This window comes from Mirounga angustirostris, unplaced genomic scaffold (assembly GCF_029215605.1).
Source record: "Mirounga angustirostris isolate CCGP_5_RB_7025 unplaced genomic scaffold, mMirAng1.0.hap1 SCAF_16, whole genome shotgun sequence".
Classification (NCBI taxonomy): domain Eukaryota; kingdom Metazoa; phylum Chordata; class Mammalia; order Carnivora; family Phocidae; genus Mirounga; species Mirounga angustirostris.
Genome location: NW_026991724.1, coordinates 18,674,132 through 18,693,988, shown reverse-complemented (window position 1 = coordinate 18,693,988; position 19,857 = coordinate 18,674,132). Strand labels below are relative to the sequence as shown.

Genomic DNA, 19,857 nt, shown 5'->3' with positions numbered 1-19,857 from the left:
GGTCTTGGTTCTTCATTGACATAACCCAGCAATTTCTGTTCTGGTGCTCATTATGATACGAAAATTGACTTTTTTGTTTCCAAAATGTTCTTTCATTTTTTTTTTTAACCTTAAAAAAACAACAACAGTGGCATCTAGTGGTCATTTCTGCTGATTCCAAAGAAAACCTTTAATGTAAATATCACAATATCAAATGTACTTAGGACTTGGGCTCCTGGGTGGCACAGTAGGTTGAGCGTCTGACTCTTGGTTTCAGCTCAGGTAGTGATCTCAGGGTTGTGATCAAGCCCTGCGCCAGACCCTGTGCTCAGCACGGAGTGAGCTTGGGATTCTCTCTCCCTCTCCTTCTGCCCCTCCTGCTCATGCTTTCTCTCTCTCTCAAATAAGTAAATAAATCTTAAAAAAAAAAAAGAAAGAAAACATACTTAGGATTTTCCTTGGCATTTTTCCTATACCAGCTTTTTACTTTAGAAACATGCCTTAAGCTTGATTCATAATGAAAAAATTTACTTAATCACCACCATATTTACTGCAAATAACAAATACAAATGGTGAATTGGCACCATTAAGCAAAATTCCAGAGAATAAGATTCATACTCTTGAGGGTTAATATCACAAGTTGTTTCAGCAATAGCATCATGGTTTTAGTAAGTATATCATTTCTAGAAACAGGTATTTGGATATGCTAGTTTGGGGCTGCTTGGGAAAACAAATACCTTAATTGATTGATGCTTTATTTGGCAATAGGGAGCTTTTTCAAGCTATAAGCCCTTGTATGAATTATCCATTACTGGATAACACATTGCTCCAAAGCCTAGCAGCCTAAAAAGTAAACATCATCTCACAGTTTCTGTGGGTCAGAAATCTGGAAGAAGCTAAGTTCAGTGGTCTGGTCCAAGGTCTCTCCTAAGGTTAGAGTCAGGTTGTCAGCCCAGGCTACAGTCATCTCAAAGCTTGACTGTGGCTGAAAGATCCCCTTCTAAGCCCACTCGATTGGTCATTGACTGGCCAGTTTTTCAGAGACCATTGGGTGAAAGCTCTTGATTTCTTGATAGGTTTTGGAATGGAGACCCTGAGCTTCTTGCCATGTGGGTGTCTCCATAGGGCAGCTCACAGCTTGGCAGCTGGCTTTCCCTAGAGCTAGTGATTCAAGATGGAAGCCGCAGTCTTTTTATTTTTTTTTATTTTTAAAGATTTTATTTATCTGAGGCAGAGAGAAAGAGAGACAGAGAGCACATGAGAGGGGGGAGGGTCAGAGGGAGAAGCAGGCTTCCTGCCGAGCAGGGAGCCCGATGTGGGACTCGATCCAGGGACTCCAGGATCATGACCCGAGCCGAAGGCAGTCGCTTAACCAACTGAGCCACCCAGGTGCCCGCCACAGTCTTTTTAAAAACCTAACCTTGGGGGCGCCTGGGTGGCTCAGTCGGATAAGTGTCTGACTTAGGTTCAGGTCATGATCTCAGGGTGCTGGGATGGAGCACTGCCCCCCCCCCCCCCGCCCTTTGGCTCCATGCTTAGCAGGGATTGTTCCTTTTCCTCTCCCCCCTGCCCGTGCTGTCTCTGAAATAAATAAAATCTTTTTTTTTTTTTCTTTTAAGATTTTTAAAAATTTATTTATCTGACAGAGACACAGCAAGAGAGGGAACACAAGCAAGGGGAGTGGGAGAGGGAGAAGCAGGCTTCCCACCGAGCAGGGAGCCCGATGCAGGGCTCAATCCCAGGACCCTGGGATCATGACCTGAGCCAAAGGCAGACGCTTAACGACTGAGCCACCCAAGTGCCCCTGAAATAAATAAAATCTTAAAAAAAAAACCTAATCTCGGTGTGCCATATTCTATGTTAAAGTGAGTCACAGGGTCAGGCCCACACCCAAATGGAGTAGTATTAAGCTTCATCTCTTCAAGTGTGGTGTGTCAAAGGGGTTGTGGACATATTTGTAAAACCACCATAGCACATTGCCACATCTGTGTGTGTGTATTTACAAGACAACATTGGTGTTTTGATCTCCCAATATTTGTCTTTTGCAGGCGTATTTCAAGGCATGATTACCCCTAGATAGCATCAGTTTTTTTCTTACAGCACCACCACATGTACATACATGGCATTTTTTAAAAAGATTTTATTTATTTGAGAGAGAGCGTGAGCTAGTGTGAGCGGTGGAGGGGGAGTGGGCAGAGAGAGAGGGAGAAGCAGGCTCCATCCCAGGACCCTGGCATCATGACCTGAGCCGAAGGCAGATGCCCAACCGACTGAGCCACCCAAGTGCCATATATGGCATTTCAAAAATGTGTCAAGGCCAGAAAATTAAAATTGTAGGGTGGGATCATAGGTGGAAATGGTAGTTTGGCTCTTTTCAATATAGGATGCTTTTAAAACAGTTGCTGTCTTAAGTTAAATCTCAACTTTTGGTTAAAATAATTTAAGCAACTTTGGGGCACCTGGGTGGTTCAGTCGATTGAGCATCCGACTCCTGATTTTGGCTCGGGTCACCATCTCAGAGTCCTGGAACTGAGCCCCACGTTGTGCTCCACACTGAATGTGGAGCGTACTTGGGATTCTCTCCCTCTCCCTCTGCCCCACCCCACCCCCATAACCCCCTGCCCTGCTTGTGCTCACTCACTGTCAAAAAAAAAACAAAAAAACTTAAGCAACTTAGGGTCATTATTGGCCTTATTTGGGTTTCAGAAACATTAGGAAATGTGAGGAGATAAGATACAGAGGGAAATTTTTGATTAGAGAAGATAATCTATATCCACGATGTCTCCAGTATGGTAGATACTAACCACATGTGACTATCAAACACTTGAAATGTGGTGAGTGCAGCCAGGAAACTGATTTTTAAATTTTTTAAATTTTTATTTTTTTATTTGACAAGTATTTATTGTAAGCCAAATATGTGCAGGGCAGTTTTCTAGAGATGAATAAAATGGGCAAAGTTCCTCTCCTAGTGAAGTTTACATCTCCTGGGGAAGATGAACAATAAATAAGTAATTAAGTGGTGAAGTGATAGATGGCTGTGAATTAACTAAAATAGCATCATGGGATAAATAGTGATTAGGTCAAATAAAGGAAGAATTAGGGAAGATGTGACAGGAAGTAACGTTTTTGCTGGGACCTAAACAAGTGAGCCAATCGGAAAGTTCTAAGGGGTTTTAAGCAGAAGGAGAGCTAAAGGCTAAAGCCTTGATGCTTGACCTTGTAGCTGGAACTACTAGATCTGATTTTTAAAATTTTAAATTTAAAAGCTGAGGCAGTACTAAATATTTTTCTCTTAAACAAAACTTTGTTCTGGAAGACTATTTCACTTTAGCCCTTGACAGTTCAGTGTCTGGGGCACCTGAGTGGCTCAGTCAGTTAAGCATCTGCCTTCGGCTCAGGTCATGATCCCAGGGTCCCTGCTCAGTGGGGAGTCTGCTTCTCCCTTTCCCTCTGTCTGCTGCTCCCCTGTGCGCTCTCTCTCTCTCTGTCAAATACATGGATAAAATCTTTTAAAAAAAGAAGGACTGGCTGTTACATAGTACATCTAACCTGGTGGAGGTCGTCAAAGAAGGCTTCCTTAAGGCATTTGAGCTGAAATCTCAAGGATGGAAGGAGACACTACCCCAACAAAGAGAAGGTGACAAAAGTATTACAGGCAGCCAGGTAAAGGCATGGCAAGTTTGAGATACAGAGCAGTTGAGTAAAACCAAAACATGGAATGGAGAAGGCTGCAGCTGTGGAGAAATATGCAAGGATCAGCAGAGGCCCGAGCAGTGCTGGATGGACTTCTCAGCCATGTTAAAACACTGGGACTGTTCCCATGGGCAAACAGGAAGCCACTGAGGGGTTGTGAGTTTGAGGGTATGGGTGCTTGAAAAAGCTCACTGTGGTTGGAGAGAAGAAGCAGAAAGTCAGTCCCATTGATCAAAAAATGAACCAGTAGAGAGTTTAAGAATAGCTTAGTGGGGGCGCCTGGGTGGCTCAGATGGTTAAGCGTCTGCCTTCGGCTCAGGTCATGATCCTAGGGTCTTGGGATCCAGTCCCGCATCGGGCTCCCTGCTAGGCGGGGAGCCTGCTTCTCCCTCTGTCTCTGCCTCTCTCTCTCTCTCTCTCTGACTCTCATGAATAAATAAATAAAACATTAAAAAAAAAAAAAAAGAATAGCTTAGTGGGCCTGGAGACATTTCAAACCTGAGAAAAAAGTAAAGGAGGTATAATTGACGATTTTACCAGTTTTTCTTATCAGGCTGGTTGTGTTGCCTTAAAATTTCATTGACTTGGGGCGCCTGGGTGGCTCAGTTGTTAAGCGTCTGCCTTCGGCTCAGGTCATGATCCCAGGGTCCTGGGATCGAGCCCCGCATTAGGCTCCTTGTTCAGTGGGAAGCCTGCTTCTCCATCTCCCACTCCCCCTGCTTGTGTTCCCTCTCGCTGTGTCTCTCTCTGTCAAATAAATAAATCTTAAAAAAAAAAATTTCAGGGGCACCTGGGTGGCTCAGTCGTTAGGCGTCTGCCTTCGGCTCAGGTCATGATCCCAAGGTCCTGGGATCGAGCCCCACATCGGGCTCCTTGCTCAGCAGGAAGCCTGCTTCTCCCTCTCCCACTCCCCCTGCTTGTGTTCCCTCTCTCGCTGTCTCTCTCTCTGTCAAAAAATAAATAAAATCTTGTAAAAAAAAATTTTTTTTTTCATTGACTTGAAGACTTAATCTCTTACTTAACTTTCTACTTGGTTGACTTAGGCGTACAGTCACTGGAACATAGCCAACCATGTAGCAGGGCCAAGAAGACAGTGTAATGAAAGGGGCACTAGCTTTTAAAACTCACAGGAATTTGACACACATGACTTCTTTTTACATATCATTGGACCTAGCAAACCACAGGGCTATTCCCGACTTCACCTGAGAACTGCAATCTTACAAAGAGAATATTTGTGCATAGCACCAATGACTATCATAGGCCGCCCTCTCAATTATTAAATATTGTTTTACCCTCCTTTCCTCAAGAAAATAGATCTACCACAGTAGACAACCTAAAAGTCCCAAGCACTGAGGTAAAATTGTAGGATATGTCATTATCTGCCCTTAACAGTCAGTTACAATGGTAGAATAGGAACAGGAAAACTGCAGTTTTCCTGTTCCTATTCTACTTCCATTCAGAAAAGGGGAGAATAAAGCCACTGTACTAACAATTATGAAATGTCACTGGGGAGAGAGACTGAGGGCTTTCTACCCTGAGAGAGGGGAGTGTCCTTTGTAAGGCTGACTGGGAGGGACTCACCAATCCATTGTTTTCCACAACTTTTGGGCCCATTCCTGATTTGCTGGATGCAGTTACCCTTCATCTCTGCTTTCAAACTGGCTGTTGGTTCTTCTCTTGACAAATGCAACCAATAGTAACCATGGTAGTAAGATTTTGTTTTCTAAGCTTTTCACCCACGTGTACATTTCCCGCCTTCTAAGCTATCACATGTGACTGTTTTAATAGGATTGGTATACTTCCAGCCCTCCAATGTCAGTTCCCCCAGCTGTTGTCCTGAGGAACACCATCATCCATTCAGCTACCCGAAGCTGGAAACCTGTGTTTTTATTATTTAATCTTTTTCTCCCTCATCTTCCGCATTCATTCTATAGATCCTGCCAAAGGATTCCATCAATTCTGTCACTATCAGGTTATTTAAAAATGTTAATTACACACAAACCATTCACCTGTAGGTCAAAAACCATTTACCTATAAGTGCTACAAAGCTGTGAGGTATGATCATTTTACAAATGAGGAAACTAAGACACAGAGAAGCTAAGTAACTTGCCCAAGGCACAAAATCATTATATGGCAGAATTAGGATTCAAACTTCCAGTCAACGTGTTTAACCAATGTTAACCTTCAAAATAAGTCTGCGAGTTATTTTACCAGCAAAAATGGGCTTGTTTAGGAATAGAGAATTTTAATCCAGAACAAACAAGATACAGGAAAGCCATAAGTAAACCCCCAGAATAAAGGAGAGGACAGCTCTTATATAGGAAAGGGGAAGTTGGGAAGGCTATTATAAACAAAAAGTCAATTGGAGTAAAATGGGAGCTCAAAGTATAGTGGCTTTGGCTGGGCTGTTGCCCACAGAGGAGGAAACCTTTCTTCCACCTGGCTGGTCAGTAAAATAGCACTATCCTATCCTAATAATCCTATTCTAATATGGATTTACAAGGCACATCTGGTCCTGTTGGGTATGCAATCCACCACCAGGAGTAGGATGTCTGAGCTCCCCCTGCTGGTCTCCTGCTTCCATTCTAAAGTTTCCTTTTTTTTTTTTTTTTTAAGATCTTATTTAATTTTAGAGAGGGAGAAAAAGCTCATGGAGAGACAGAGGGAGAGGGAGAGATTCTCAAGCAGAGATAGGCAAGGCTCAATCTCATGACCCCAGTATACGACCTGAGCCGAAATCAAGAGTTGGCTGCTCAACCAACTGAGCCACCCAGGTGCCACCCCCCCCCACCGGGAATTTCTTAGGGGCTTTCCCACCCTTGTTCTTCCTGTTACTTGGATTTTCCAAACTAAAAATCCTTTTCATGTTGTTATCCAGTGTGGCTTTCTCTGTTGTCTTTCCTCTCCCACACCCCCACGTGACCTGCCCCAACCTCTTTGTTCACCAGAAATAAGTCCCTCCAAGTGTTTTTTGAATATAAGAACCAGTCCTAGTCTGGTTGGATTTGAGTTCAATTCAAACATTTTAGATCAACTAAGATTATTCCTCATCAATGTTAGATTTCTTTCCAGGTCTACTCCCATGCTATTTAGGCCAGCGGCCCAACTGACCTATCCTAAACTGATCCCATCCACATATAAGGTAATCTATCCACATCTTTTTTTTTTTAAAGATTTTATTTATTTATTTGAGAGAGAGAGAATGAGAGAGAGCACAGGAGAGGGGGGAGGGTCAGAGGGAGAAGCAGACTCCCTGCCGAGTAGGGAGCCCGATGCGGGACTCGATCCCGGGACTCCAGGATCATGACCTGAGCTGAAGGCAGTCGCTTAACCAACTGAGCCACCCAGGCACCCTAAGGTAATCTATCCACATCTTTAATGCTTGCCATGCATAGTAAGAAGTAAATATCCACCTTATCCCCACTCCCTGTATTAGGTATTATTGATATTTTTTGGTTTATCTTTCCAGAAAGGTTCTTTTGGTATGGACAATGTTTCTTTTATTTCTGTTTCACATACTACTATACAGTTTACACCTGGCTTTTTTCTATTAGCACTCCTTCCACATCAGCATACAGGGATATACTTTGCTTTTTAAACGTATTCTATTACATATATCACAGTTTAGTCAGCCACTTCCCTACCGGTGGACATCTCAATGACTCAGTTCTATTGTTTGGCATATGATGTGGCAATGGACATCCTTCTCCGTGTTGTTTTAATGCCAGTGGCAGTGACTTCAAGTTTTGATGGAACCTCCCAAGTTACATTCCTACCAAACCAGTTCGAAAATTTAGCATGTCATTCTCTCCCCTGCTAAAATCCTTCCTCGGAGGGGAATGTAATGGAAAGAACTTGGATTCTACCACTGAGGACCACAGGCCATTTACATCTCTGGGCCTCGTTTTCTTCACTCGTAAAGTGAGGTAGAATCTGACATCTCAGGGTGGTTGTGAGAATCAAGAGTCCGCTTCCATGAAGGCTTAGCTCTAAAAGAGGTCTGATTCCCTTTTAGTTTTTGAGTGCCCCATGCCATGGGCCAAAAGCTCAGGCAGAAGAGGCTAGAAAAGCCCCTCTTCCGACCTGTAGATAATGAGAATGAGGCACAAAGGGCACCAGACGTTTGGTCAAGACCACACAGTGTTGGGAGCAAAGCTGACTCACCAGAGGCTGAGCTGCTGCCAACGACCTCTGGATCCCGGCCCCAGGGGGCTGTACACATCTTGACTAGGTCAGCTGAGGTCTGTCCTAGCTACTCCCCATTCTACCTATTCCTCTCACCCAACTCCCCACTGTCCCTACGCAAACACTCGAGCACATTCCGCACTCACTTGAACGTCGGTGTACTCCCTCCCCGCTGGGCCTCAGACGTTGCACCCTCGGAACTCGCCTTTTGCACCCAGTGAATGTGAGGGGGCGTACGTACGTGTAGAGGGCAGACGGATTTGTAGAACACGTCACATTTGTGTGTTGCGTGGTGTGCACATCCTTGTGTAGAGATGTGAAACGTGTGCAGTGGGGTGTGCAAATGTGGTGATTCATGGAGTACGGAGGTCCCGCTCCACCAGCGCCCACCCTTCCCAGCGGTACAGTCTGATTTCCCTCAGCCTTCGCCTCGACTTTCACACCATTTTGCGCGTGCGCGACTCCTCTTTGGGCTCCTTCCCCCCCCAACCTGCGATTGATATCCCGCCTTCGCCCCGCCCCCGCCACGCTTTACGACCCCGCACGCCAATTTTGCTGCAGACGCTCCGGCTGCCGCCGCTGCCCCTGCCGCCGAGGGTTTTGCCGGTGAGGTGAGCTGAGCTGAGCTCTGCTGACCTGAGGTGTGTTTTTGGGCTGGTGCCGCCGGCGGCCGAGGAGTAGGTGGAGAGCCGGGCCAGCGGGGACGGCAGGTCAGTCGCTGCTTTGTTTCCCCAGCTTCGGTCCCGTCTGCGTTGCTGCAGGGAGGCCGCCCCGGCCCGGCGAGCTGAACCAATGCTGGATCTGGAGGTGGTGCCGGAACGCTCTTTGGGGAACGAGCAATGGGAATTCACCCTGGGTGAGTGTGGGATCCTACCGCAGAACCTTACCCTGCTTCTTACTTACCTCCAGGCCTTTCCTGCCTCTGGTCTCTGCCCCTTATTCCCCTGCGCCCGCGGGTCCTCGCCTCTTCCGTCCTCTCGGCTCTTTGGGCTCCAGGCACTAAGTTACCCGTTCCTACCGGCCAGACTCGCTAGTCTGTCGCTGGTCCTGACCTTGACGCCCTCGCCTCACGCCTCAGCAGGGCTCCTTCTGGGGCAGTGGTACAGTAGTAATAATAACAACAATGGCTGACACGCCCCAAACACTTACTCAAGGCTAGACCTTGCTTCTTTGCGTAATTATCTCAAGTATGCCTCCTTGGGGTTTGAGGGTCCGTACTGTTGTTTTTTCTATTTCCATTTTACAGACGTAATAGCTAAGAAGTGACTGACACCCTTAAACGCCACAGTAGTACGTCTCTTTTTGCTTTTCTGGGCTGTAGGTTGCCTTGTCCGTAGGGGAAAGCTAGGGTCAGATCCCATAATCACATGTTAGGGATCTAGTCAAGGGAGGTAAGAAGAGTTTGTGTATTAAAGGAACTTGTTACTTGTTTCCTTCTCCTTTTCAGTGTGGTCGATGTGTGGTGTAATCCTAAACCCAGACCTTAGCAGAGAGAGTTGAAGGTTTAATGAAATAAGAGTTCAGGGAGAGTAACATTTAGTTTGTATAAAATGCAGTTTGGCCATTTTGGGGGTTTTGGCCCAGTATTAACTATTCCCAACGTCACTACCTTTATATATACAAGTATGTGCATTCAGTGACTCCAGTGTATGTTTACACTTACCCAGCACTAGGAAAAGGGGGTGTGGAGCAGATGTTGGTGCTCTTTGTGCAGACTTCAGCTTTTGTCCCACTAATTTGGGCTACTGGACTGAGTGACCTGCTCCTTTGGGCTATTAACTCATCCTTGAATCTGGAAGACTCTTGTCAGTGGAGACAGGCTAGATGAGAAACTGCACAATAGATGCTGGTAGGACCCTGCTGGTGCTTAGTGTCTCCATGAACTAACTGAACTACAAGCCTCTGGGTTATAGGAGCCAGTTTTATAGAGAGGTCTTAGCCAGTTTCTCTCATAACTTACACCACTCCTGCAGAGTTCTTCCCAAAATTTTAGCTGGTATGAAACACTTTGGCCTCTTGTGAAGCACCAAGAGCTTGATTGGGAGGCCAGTAATACATTTGCCTTCAGACCCATTCATATGCTGATGCTGTTTGCCTTCTATTGAAGAAAGAACCTCCCCTACACACAGCTTCTCATACCAGTACTTCACAGGGCAGAGAGAGAACCACAACCATAACTTCAAACTGCTTGATGGTGCATGCATGTAGTTTGTGAATCTCGGTGGTACAGTCTCTTGGCCAAAAGTAGTGATTAGAATGTCATTTGAGGGGTGGGTGGCTGGCTTAGTCGGTAGAGCATGCAACTCTTGATCTCGGGAGTTGGGAGTTCCAGCCCCACACTGGGGGTAGAGTTTACTTAAAAATAAAAATAAAAAGAATGTCAGTTGAGACCAGGATTTCCCAAAAAAGCTGGGTGGAAGAGCAAGGCTTCTTCTGTCACCTGTTGTTTAGATACCTTAACCCCCATTCCTAACTTTGCCAGTTTCCAGGAATCAAGGGTTTGGGTAGTTCTTTCAAACTGTCTAAATATCTAAATGGCAACAACAGTGAAAAGGGCATTTCTCTACAGTGGCCCAGAATTGAACTTTGAGGGAAGCCTCATAGAGGTGGCTTGGCCTTGATGATTCTCTGGTGGGTCTTAAAAATCAGCCTGGTTCTGTTGGTAAAGCATGTGACTCTTGATCTCAGGGTTGTAGGTTCAAGCTCCACTTTGGGTGTAGAGATTACTTAAAATCTTTAAAAAAAAAAAAAAATCTGCGGTTTTAAAGCGTGTCTGCCTGAAAGATGACAGTTATTTTAATTTCCTTAAGCCTTTTAAAAAAAAAGAAAGAAAAAGATTTTTTTCTTCTCTCTCAGTCTTCTCCCCAACCCTCAACACATGTAAGCTGAAATTGGGGCTGATAGGTAGGGATAGATCTAAGAAGTGGATCTATGCTTTAGAATTACATTCCTAGGCTAGAGAACTAGGCAGTGCTTAACTAAAGTCACCACAACCCTGTAAGGTAATCTCCATTTGCCACATGAGGAGCAGGCTCAGAAAGGTAGAGATGATAAAAGTAGGTACCTGAACAGGGAATTCCTGCTTCCCACTGCTCTGCCCTTCTGAGGATTGGCTCAGCTTTGTCTCTGTTCTTTCTGGAATCTGCAAATGCAGATGCATCTAGCCCTTGCCATCATCTGCCTGGCATCACAGTGGGGAGCTGCATCCAGCTTCTTGGCTTCCTTCCTGACCTTTGTGTCATGTTGGGAGATGAGGGAAATGCCAACAACACTGACAGGAAAACCTAGGCAAAGAGGAATCTCTGAGAATCCCACTGATGGCTTGACTAGTGGTGGAATAAAGGCAGTACAAACTTGAAATGTTTTCAGTAAGGCTTGGAGAATGTATTGGTGTGGAGGCATGTATCTGAATTGTTATAAACTGAAGCCTCACTCCGTTTAAGGCAGCGTATAAACCTTTGTGGACTCTGCTTACAAACATCAAAAATTGGGGGCCCCTGGGTGGCTCAGTCGTTAGGCATCTGCCTTCGGCTCGGGTCATGGTCCCAGGACCCTGGGATCGAACCCCACATTGGGCTCCCTGCTCCGCGGGAAGCCTGCTTCTCCCTCTCCCACTCCCCCTGCTTGTGTGCCCTCTCTCGCTATATCTCTATGTCAAATAAATAAAATCTAGAAAAAAACAAACATCAAAAATTGAATAAGAAATGGTCATATACCCTGAAGAGTTTAGTGTGAGGGAAGGGTTATAGAAATAGTTCATTATATTAAAATGAGGTAGAGGCTGTATAGGGTGCTTTGGAGGGGAGAAAAGACTCGAGACTCAGGGAGGGCTTTCTATCTACCTGCAGTAGTCAGTACCATTCCTGGAGCCAGTGAGCACCAGGAAAGCCCTATCAGAAATCTGCCAGATTTCTCTTCTACAGTGTCTCTATAGATACAAATCTTCCAGTCAAATTCAAAACAAAACAAAACAATGGGAAAGATTGTGTGTGTAGGGAACTATAAGCAGTTTGGTATTCTAATTAGAGCGTGATATACTAATGGAAGAAGAAAATGGGTTCTCCAAATTCCCAATACTCTTTGGTGGTAACTGCCTGGGACACTACTAAGGAGTTTGGGGTCCAATGGAAAAGAGGGTGAAGTGAAGATTAGTGAAGTGTGTTGTGGACATGGGTTTAGGAAGAAAGTTAGAGACTAGATTTGGGGAGGTGGAGAAGGAATCTAGAGGTGACTGGGTAGATGTTAGAGGTATTGAGACCCAAAATACAAAAGAGAACTCAGATTGAAAAGAAGATGAAAAAGTCACTGTTACAATCTGTCAACTTTTTATTTGCCTTTAGGTTTATACAGAAAAGAGATTGAGATGTGAGAAACTAGGTGGTTGGTTGGATGAGTGAATGAGGAATGGGCAGAAGGAAATGTTGCCCATCATAGAGACCTGGCAAGTTAGAGGAACAGCAGGAAAGAGTGATGTTAGTAGAGACAGGATGAGAGTGCTCAGAGTGAGAGTGTGGTCACCGGGGTCTATGGTACAGGATTTACGTGTCCCATAATTGCTTTGTTTCACTCCATCAGAGCCCAACAGATACATAGGACCACCTACTATTGTGCCAGGCACAGTGATTGGGTGCTGGGGATGCAGCAGTAAGACAGATAATGTTTCTGTCCTCGAGGTTTAGAGGAGACTAACAGATAAGTAAACTGGATGGGAGGCTTTATTAGATAAGGCAGTTGGGGAAGTGAGATGTGAGTAAGACCTGAAGAATGAGAAGAAACCAACTATGGGAGGAACATTCCAGCAGAGTCTGAGCTAGCACAGAGGCCTAAAGGAGGAAGGAGTTTGACATGTGCTGGGAACAAAGGGAGGCATGATGAGCAGTGGAAAGAAAGATGGAGGTAGACAAGATCCAGAATATTCAGGGACTTTAGGTGATGGCTTGTTGTTTTGAGATTTATTGCCCTGTAATGGGAAACTCTTGGAGGGTTATAAGCAGATAAATGATGAGATCTATAAGACATAAGATGTGTACAGTTTAGAAGGCTGACATACAGTCTGTACCCTTTTTGGGGCTAGGTAGCTCTGTTAGAACTGGGACAGTGCTCTAGTTTCTTTGCCATACATATGGTTGGTTCCCTTTAGAGGACTTTTGTAGCCTGCCTTTATCAGCAGCTGTGTGACAACTGATCGTTGTAGCTGCTTTGTCTCCTCCAGGTGGGTTCCTCCCCAGGTGACTCAGGACCTGAGGACCCGAAGATTCCAAGGCCAGGGATTTGATGTGGTTAAGTGGAGAAGAATCCTTCCTTGAGAAACTGATTTATGCCATGTGGGTCAGAGAAGCCATGTGGCCTTCTGTTTCTCAGCACCTAACACATGGATGTTTGCCCATTGTTTTGGGGAGAGACAGCACAGATGCTCCTCCATTTCAGGAATGGCAAAGCTGAGTGATGCGTCCAATTTGTTCATATTCTCAACAAACATTTATTAAGCCTTACTATGTACCAGGCCCTATGTTATAGAAGGCGGGAAAGTGCCTTGTGTTAAGGTCTGGTTTCCTCCAACTTTCTTCAAACTGTAGAATGGACCATCAAATGAAGGCAAGGTTAGATCATTGTTTAAATGTAGATAGACCATGTGTTTTTATAACCTTCTGTTATTTGTGTGTAAACTCTTTTCTGCACATCTCTCCTAGAATCAGAGGTAAAGTGATCTTGAATGTGAGCCACTGTGCTTACTTGAGGTCATATGGTGGTCCCTCCTTCTCCCTTTCTCTTACTACCTACTCCATTACCCATCAGCTTGGCTGAATAAATATTCAACAGCCACTATGTGGTCAACCCTGTACTGGGTGCTGGGGATCCAGAGAGTGGTGAATAATACAACATTGCCCTTGGAGTCATAAAGCTGTGAGTCTTTGATTTGGGATTTTGTCTGGGACTTTGTTTTGGATTGTCTCTCTGTGAGTTTCTTCTTGTTTGAAATATAATGGACTCTGAAAACATACTTTTTGGTAGTCCCTGGGATCTTAGAGATATTGTTGGGATTTGGATTTCTTAAATTGGGGACATATATAAATTTGTTTATAATGGGCCATGAGTTCAAAGATCAAGTATTAAGACTTAGAGGATTTGTGGTTTGGTAAGTAAGGATCCAGTGAAATTCTTAGTAAAGTAAGTTGGTTCTGGTAGATGTGTGATTTTTTTTTAGATTTTATTTTTATTTATTTGAGAGAGAGAGAATGAAAGAGCATGAGAGGGGGGAGGACCAGAGAGAAAAGCAGACTCCCTACCGAGCAGGGAGCCTGATGCGGGACTCGATCCTGGGACTCCAGGATCATGAACTGAGCCGAAAGCAGTCGCTTAACCAGCTGAACCACCCAGGTGCCCAGATGTGTGATTTTTGACTTTTTAAATGAGCCCTTACAAGTCATGTGCTCCTGCAGACTCTCATTTGAAAGATGAGGAGACATGCCAGAAAGAAAGAGAGGAAGGAACCTGCCCTAGGTAATACGTAATTCATGGCAGAGTGAGAACCAGAACCTGGTCTCCAGATCCAGTCATGCAGTCAGTGCTTTTCTCACTGTTCTTTGGTTCATGCTGACTTTGCCTTCTCTGAGCCCTTTTCCTGCTTGGGATCAGGACAGTAGTTCTCATTCCCAGGAATCTCTTTTATATATTCACTCCCTCCCCTTATACAATCCAGTTGTTCCCTTAGTGCTTGCTGCTAACTTTATTCTAGCTCTTGCTGCTACTGAATTTTTATTTACTTATATGTTTATAGACCTTAGTGGCCCCCGCCTCCCACCCCAGGCTTTACTGCACGGTCTAATGCCTAGTATGAAGATAGATGTCAGGAAATGGATAGCCCAAGTAACCACACAGGTGTCCTTGCTTTATTTCAGGAATGCCTCTGGCTCAGGCAGTAGCCATTCTTCAGAAGCACTGTCGCATCATCAAAAATGTCCAGGTTCTCTACAGTGAACAGGTGAGTGGTAGCTGCTTTGTTTACTGAAATAGCATTCCTCATCGTTGAGTCACATCCAGAGGTTGATGCTCTGGGAGAGACACACTGGCAGGGATTGCTTGGTCATTGTGTTTGAATGGGAGAATCTCTAGCACTGGTCAGTCACCAAGTACATTTTCTTTGATTCTGAAACTTCGTCTTGATAATCTAGTGCTGCCAGGTTTGGAAGAGCACTAATAACTGAACTTGTTTTTTGATGTGTTTGACTTATCTACTGGTAGTCTTGGGGGACTGATAGTAGATATCTACTATCTACTATCTACTGATAGTCTAGGGACTATCTTGTCTTCTAGGGTGCTTGCCTTGCACTTTTTCATTTAAAATAGTCTTTTCTGCTTTGTTGATTGGTTTGTGTTCAGAGTTGTTGCCGTGCAAATTTCTAGCCAGCAGAGCACTCCAGACTTGAAAAGAAGCAGGTATAGCTCACTACTTTAATGAGAATGATCTGATACATGAGATCATACGTCAAAATAATTGGCTCCAAATTAATGGACATAGTTCATATTTTGCTCTTTTTTTTTTTTTTTTGGTCTGATTTGTCGTGGTCTCTATTAAATGTTGGTCAGTTGTGCCAGGAATTAACCCCTATCATATAATGTTGCATGTATCTACAAAGACCTTTCCCATTTCCAGAAAGAATATATATGTTACACCAGAGTACTTTCTGAACATCAAGATTTTTTGTGTTTGGTTTTATATGTAAAGTTAGAGACTATTTTTTATGGGCTTTTAGAAATAGGATTCTTTATCTCTCTAAAAATGCAACCTACCTTCTACTGAACTCTCTGAAACCTGTGATTCTTCTACGACACAGACCATGTGTTGCTGTGTGGAGCAGCCTTTATGGTGCCCTATGTGTCACAAACCTCAGGGAATAAATAGATTCTGTATTGTTTTGTTTTGGTTTTGGCTGTTTGGTTTTTTTATATTTTATTTATTCGACAGAGCACAAGCAGGGGGAGTGGCAGAGGGAGAAGCAGGCTCCCCACTGAGGAGGGAGCCCGATGCGGGGCTCGATCCCAGGACCCTGGGATCATGGCCTGAGCTGAAGGCAGACGCTTAACCCACTGAGCTACCCAGGCACCCCAGGGAGTAAATAGTTTTGAGCCTATACATGCTACTGCATGTCCTCACTCACTTTTCTGAGACTTTCTACGTACTGTTTTGATGATTTTAGTTCCCTTTGTTCCAATTAGTTTCAGATCCTAAAGCAAATGACAGTTTATTTATTTTTTTTTTTTAAAGATTTTATTTATTTATTTGAGACAGAGAGAATGAGAGAGACAGAGAGCACATGAGAGGGGGGAGGGTCAGAGGGAGAAGCAGACTCCCTGCCGAGCAGGGAGCCCGATGCGGGACTCGATCCTGGGACTCCAGGATCATGACCTGAGCTGAAGGCAGTCGCTCAACCAACTGAGCCACCCAGGCGCCCGACAGTTTATTTTTGACATGAAGAATGTTGTAGATTAGGGGCGCCTGGGTGGCTCAGTCGTTAAGCGTCTGCCTTCGGCTCAGGTCATGATCCCAGGGTCCTGGGATCGAGCCCCGCATCGGGCTCCCTGCTCGGCGGGGGGCCTGCTTCTCCCTCTCCCCCTCCCCCTGCTTGTGTTCCCTCTCTTGCTGTGTGTGTCTCTGTCAAATAAATAAATAAAATCTTAAAAAAAAAATGTTGTGGATTAGAGGTGAGTGAGATTTCTGTGAGGCTTTCTAGTTTGGCCTAGTGCCAGGGTTGAGCCTCTCATGTATGTCCAGACATTAAACTCTGCAGTACAATACTCCCCTTCCAGCCCAGTGAGAGAGACCCTATGTGAAGGGTCTTCCTGAGACAGGGAATGCATCATCTCTGCAAGTGCTTAGATATTCTTGTGGTGCCTACCACACAAAAAGGGACTTCTAAGAGTGGGCCAGGGGATTCCTTGAGCCACAGTGTCAAAGTGTTTTCTCATTTATAAAGTGACGGATGGTGACTTTTCCTCTTTGTCGTACTCGGATGATCCCTAACCTACTCTGACTTTCAGTGTTAAACCATAAGGGAATTACTCATGACGATTAGCAACCATCCAAACAGGGATAATGGGCTTGCTTCTTGAGCTTATAGCTCCTGCATATTCAGTTAAATCAGATTTGGGCACCCCAAAATTAGATACATTTGAAAATAGGCTTAACCGGTTTTTAAGAATGAAGTTTATTTCTTATTTCACTACTTTTGTTGTCTGTTGTTGCAATCTTTAGGTACACATAGTAGTTTTAGCATTAAGCTCATTTCCCCTGATATCTTCTAAGCAACTGGAATCAGTTGGAAAACATGGGTTTTTGAGTCCAAACCTTGGTTCGGATCCTTGCTCTTCCTATTTCTTAGCCATGCAACTTTTGGTCAGTTGTGCAAGGAATTAACCCCTATCATATAATGCTGCATGTATCTACATGCAACCAGTCTGGTTCTCCTTCTGTAATGTGGATATAGTTTCCTTGTAATAGAAAAATCTTTTTTTTTTAATTTTATTTATTTATTTTAAGTAATCTCTACACCCAGTGTGGGGCTCAAACCCACAACCCCAAAATCAACAGTCACATGCTCCTCTGACTGAGCCAGCCAGGTGCCCTAGAATAGAATAACCTTTTGATGAGGATCAAGAGGAGGTGGTCTCTCAGAATTCTGATGTAATGCTTCTTAAATTGGGTCCTGTCCTCCTCTGCCCTCCTTCCCTTCCTTTACCATCTGTCTCCTTGCTCCCATCAAGTGTGAAGAATAGTTTGGCCCCATTAAATGTTTCAGAAATATCTTCTTGTCTCTAGCATATCACACTTTGGAAGTTAAATGTGTATATCAAGTAGGTCCCATCTTTCTTAGAGGGAAAAGTGCTAACTAAGAGCGAACAGCTTTACTAACTGTTTCATATGGAGGACTGTATAGTTCTGGGTCACTGAAAGGGCCTGCTTAAACATAACATAGTACAGATATCCTTTGGTTCTGGAGATATAAAATACTAATAAAATGATGGTTGTGAGGATTTGCTTGCTTTTGAAAATTATCTAGTTATGTCCTGAATTGTAACCCATGTCAGGAGAAAAATGATCAGATCTTGGAAGAGTGTAAGAAAATTCAGATCCTCCCATCATTCCTCCTCCAAGCAAAGATCTTGAAGGATGCTAAAATGTTGCTTCATCCTGCTTACTGCCATGTAATAGCCCTCTCAGAAATGTGTTCTGGGGTGAGAATCAGTGACCTAACGTCAGGGTTCATTGTTGTATTATCTTGCTTGAGGCCTAATGGTTTTAGACATTCATACAGGCCTACTAGAAAATTACAGCATTCCTTCTTCTAGTGTTTGCCAGGCATGATGGTGCCACCTGGGCCTGCTACCTTGTGAAAATTATTGGCGTAGAAGGGAACAGACAGTCCGAGCTAATCCCAGAAGGCTCTTTGGAGAGAATTTTTCTTTTCTTTCTTTTCTTTTCTTTTCTTTTCTTTTCTTTTCTTTTCTTTGTTTCCTTTTCTTTTCTTTCTTTCTTTCTTTCTTTCTTTCTTTCTTTCTTTCTTTCTTTTTCTCTTTCTTTCTTTCTCTTTCTTTCTTTCTTTTCTTTCTTTTCTTTTCTTTCTTTCTTTCTTTCTTTCTTTCTTTTCTTTCTTTCTTTCTTTCTTTTTGATTTTATTTATTTGACAGAAAGAGCAAGAGAGCACAAGCAGGGGGAGTGGCAGAGGGAGAAGGAGAAGCAGGCTGTCCACTGAACAGGGAGCCTGATGTGGGGCTCTGTCCCAGGACCCTAGGATCATAACCTGAGCCGAAGGCAGATGCTTAACCGAGTGAGCCACCCAGGCACCCCTGGAGAGAATTTTTCCAGGGAGGCCCACACCAGTGGCACCTGGCCTTCCAGCCTACACCTCTATCTCTGACAGCCACACTTCTGTCATTCACTGTGCCTACCTTGGGTGGCTCTATAAAGAAACTTCTAAACTCTTTTGAGAGCTATGTGCCAGTTTAAAGGAGGGACAGGGTTTTGGATGTTGGGTTTGTTTTTGTTTTTGTTTTTCTGTTGGGCAGCTTGGTTCAGGGCTATGAAATGGCTTCAGATGTCAAGCAAGTCCTTGAATTGATTGCATTAGAGCAGAAGCAGGCTAGTGATACAGACATGATGAAAGAGTGCTGTATGCTAAGTGCTGTGCTTGGTGCCCTTTCTCCTGCTATCTAGATCTATCTCTGTTCCCACAACAACCCTGGAGGGAAGGGATGATGATATTCCCATGAAGAAACTAGAGCTCATAGAAGTTTTGAGAGTCACTTAAGGTCACCAGCTCACCAGTACTCAAGGCTTGGCTCTGTCCACTGCTTTGTGCTGCTACTCCCCTCCCCCCAGACTCAGAAGAGGCAAATGTAGAAATATGACTCCTTAGATCTTAGATTTAGGCTTTTCAGAAAGAAGCACATGTGATATGGGATGGTGGGGAGAGGAAAGGAAGGAGTAAGAGTGTCATCTCATATATAAACAGTACAAGGTATTTCTTTGTCCTGGAACATGGCTTAAAGCAGTCAAAGTATACAATAGATTTCCTGTGGATGGCACAAACAGCCTGGAAGTGAATGGACATAGGTTCAGCTGTCATGCATTGAACATTACCTGACAAATTTGGGTCCTAGAGAGGCTCTTTTACCTGGTCTCTGTTCCTCGCTGATTGCTCTGTAGGTTTGATAGGTAAACCCATGCTATAGATGTGGACTCTGGACCTTCCAAAGAAAATGGCCTCTATATTCACATAATCTTGGCCCTTTCCCTCAGGTAATATTACTCAAAGCCTAGAAGAAAGAGGCTCTTTTCATCCAGTATTAGGAAGCAGCAGCTTCAGACTGGAAGCAGAGGACACTGCATTCACACAACAGTTTGTTAGTTGGGCGAGGGAGGGCTATCTGCACTTCCATAATCTCTGTGCATTGCATTTAGATTTGTAAGGTTTTTTAGTTGCTGTTGAGTAAGTTGTTCAG

At 44.2% G+C, this 19,857-nt stretch overlaps 1 protein-coding gene across 7 annotated transcripts in view; it reads left to right on the top strand.

The window, feature by feature from the left end:
• Positions 1-7,023: 7,023 nt before the first annotated feature.
• Positions 7,024-19,857, top strand: part of PHAF1 (phagosome assembly factor 1) — a 31,409-nt gene continuing 18,575 nt past the window's right edge. For 2 of the 7 annotated variants that reach the window (XM_064580831.1, XM_064580832.1), the window contains exons 1-2: positions 7,716-8,713; positions 14,757-14,839. In XM_064580831.1, coding sequence (XP_064436901.1) covers positions 8,650-8,713; positions 14,757-14,839 — 147 coding nt within the window. In that variant the 5' untranslated portion in view covers positions 7,716-8,649. Of the gene's footprint in view, positions 7,031-7,715; positions 8,714-14,756; positions 14,840-19,857 lie in introns of those variants that run through there. The other 5 variants (XM_064580830.1, XM_064580829.1, XM_064580828.1 and 2 more) reach the window with 5 other exon arrangements.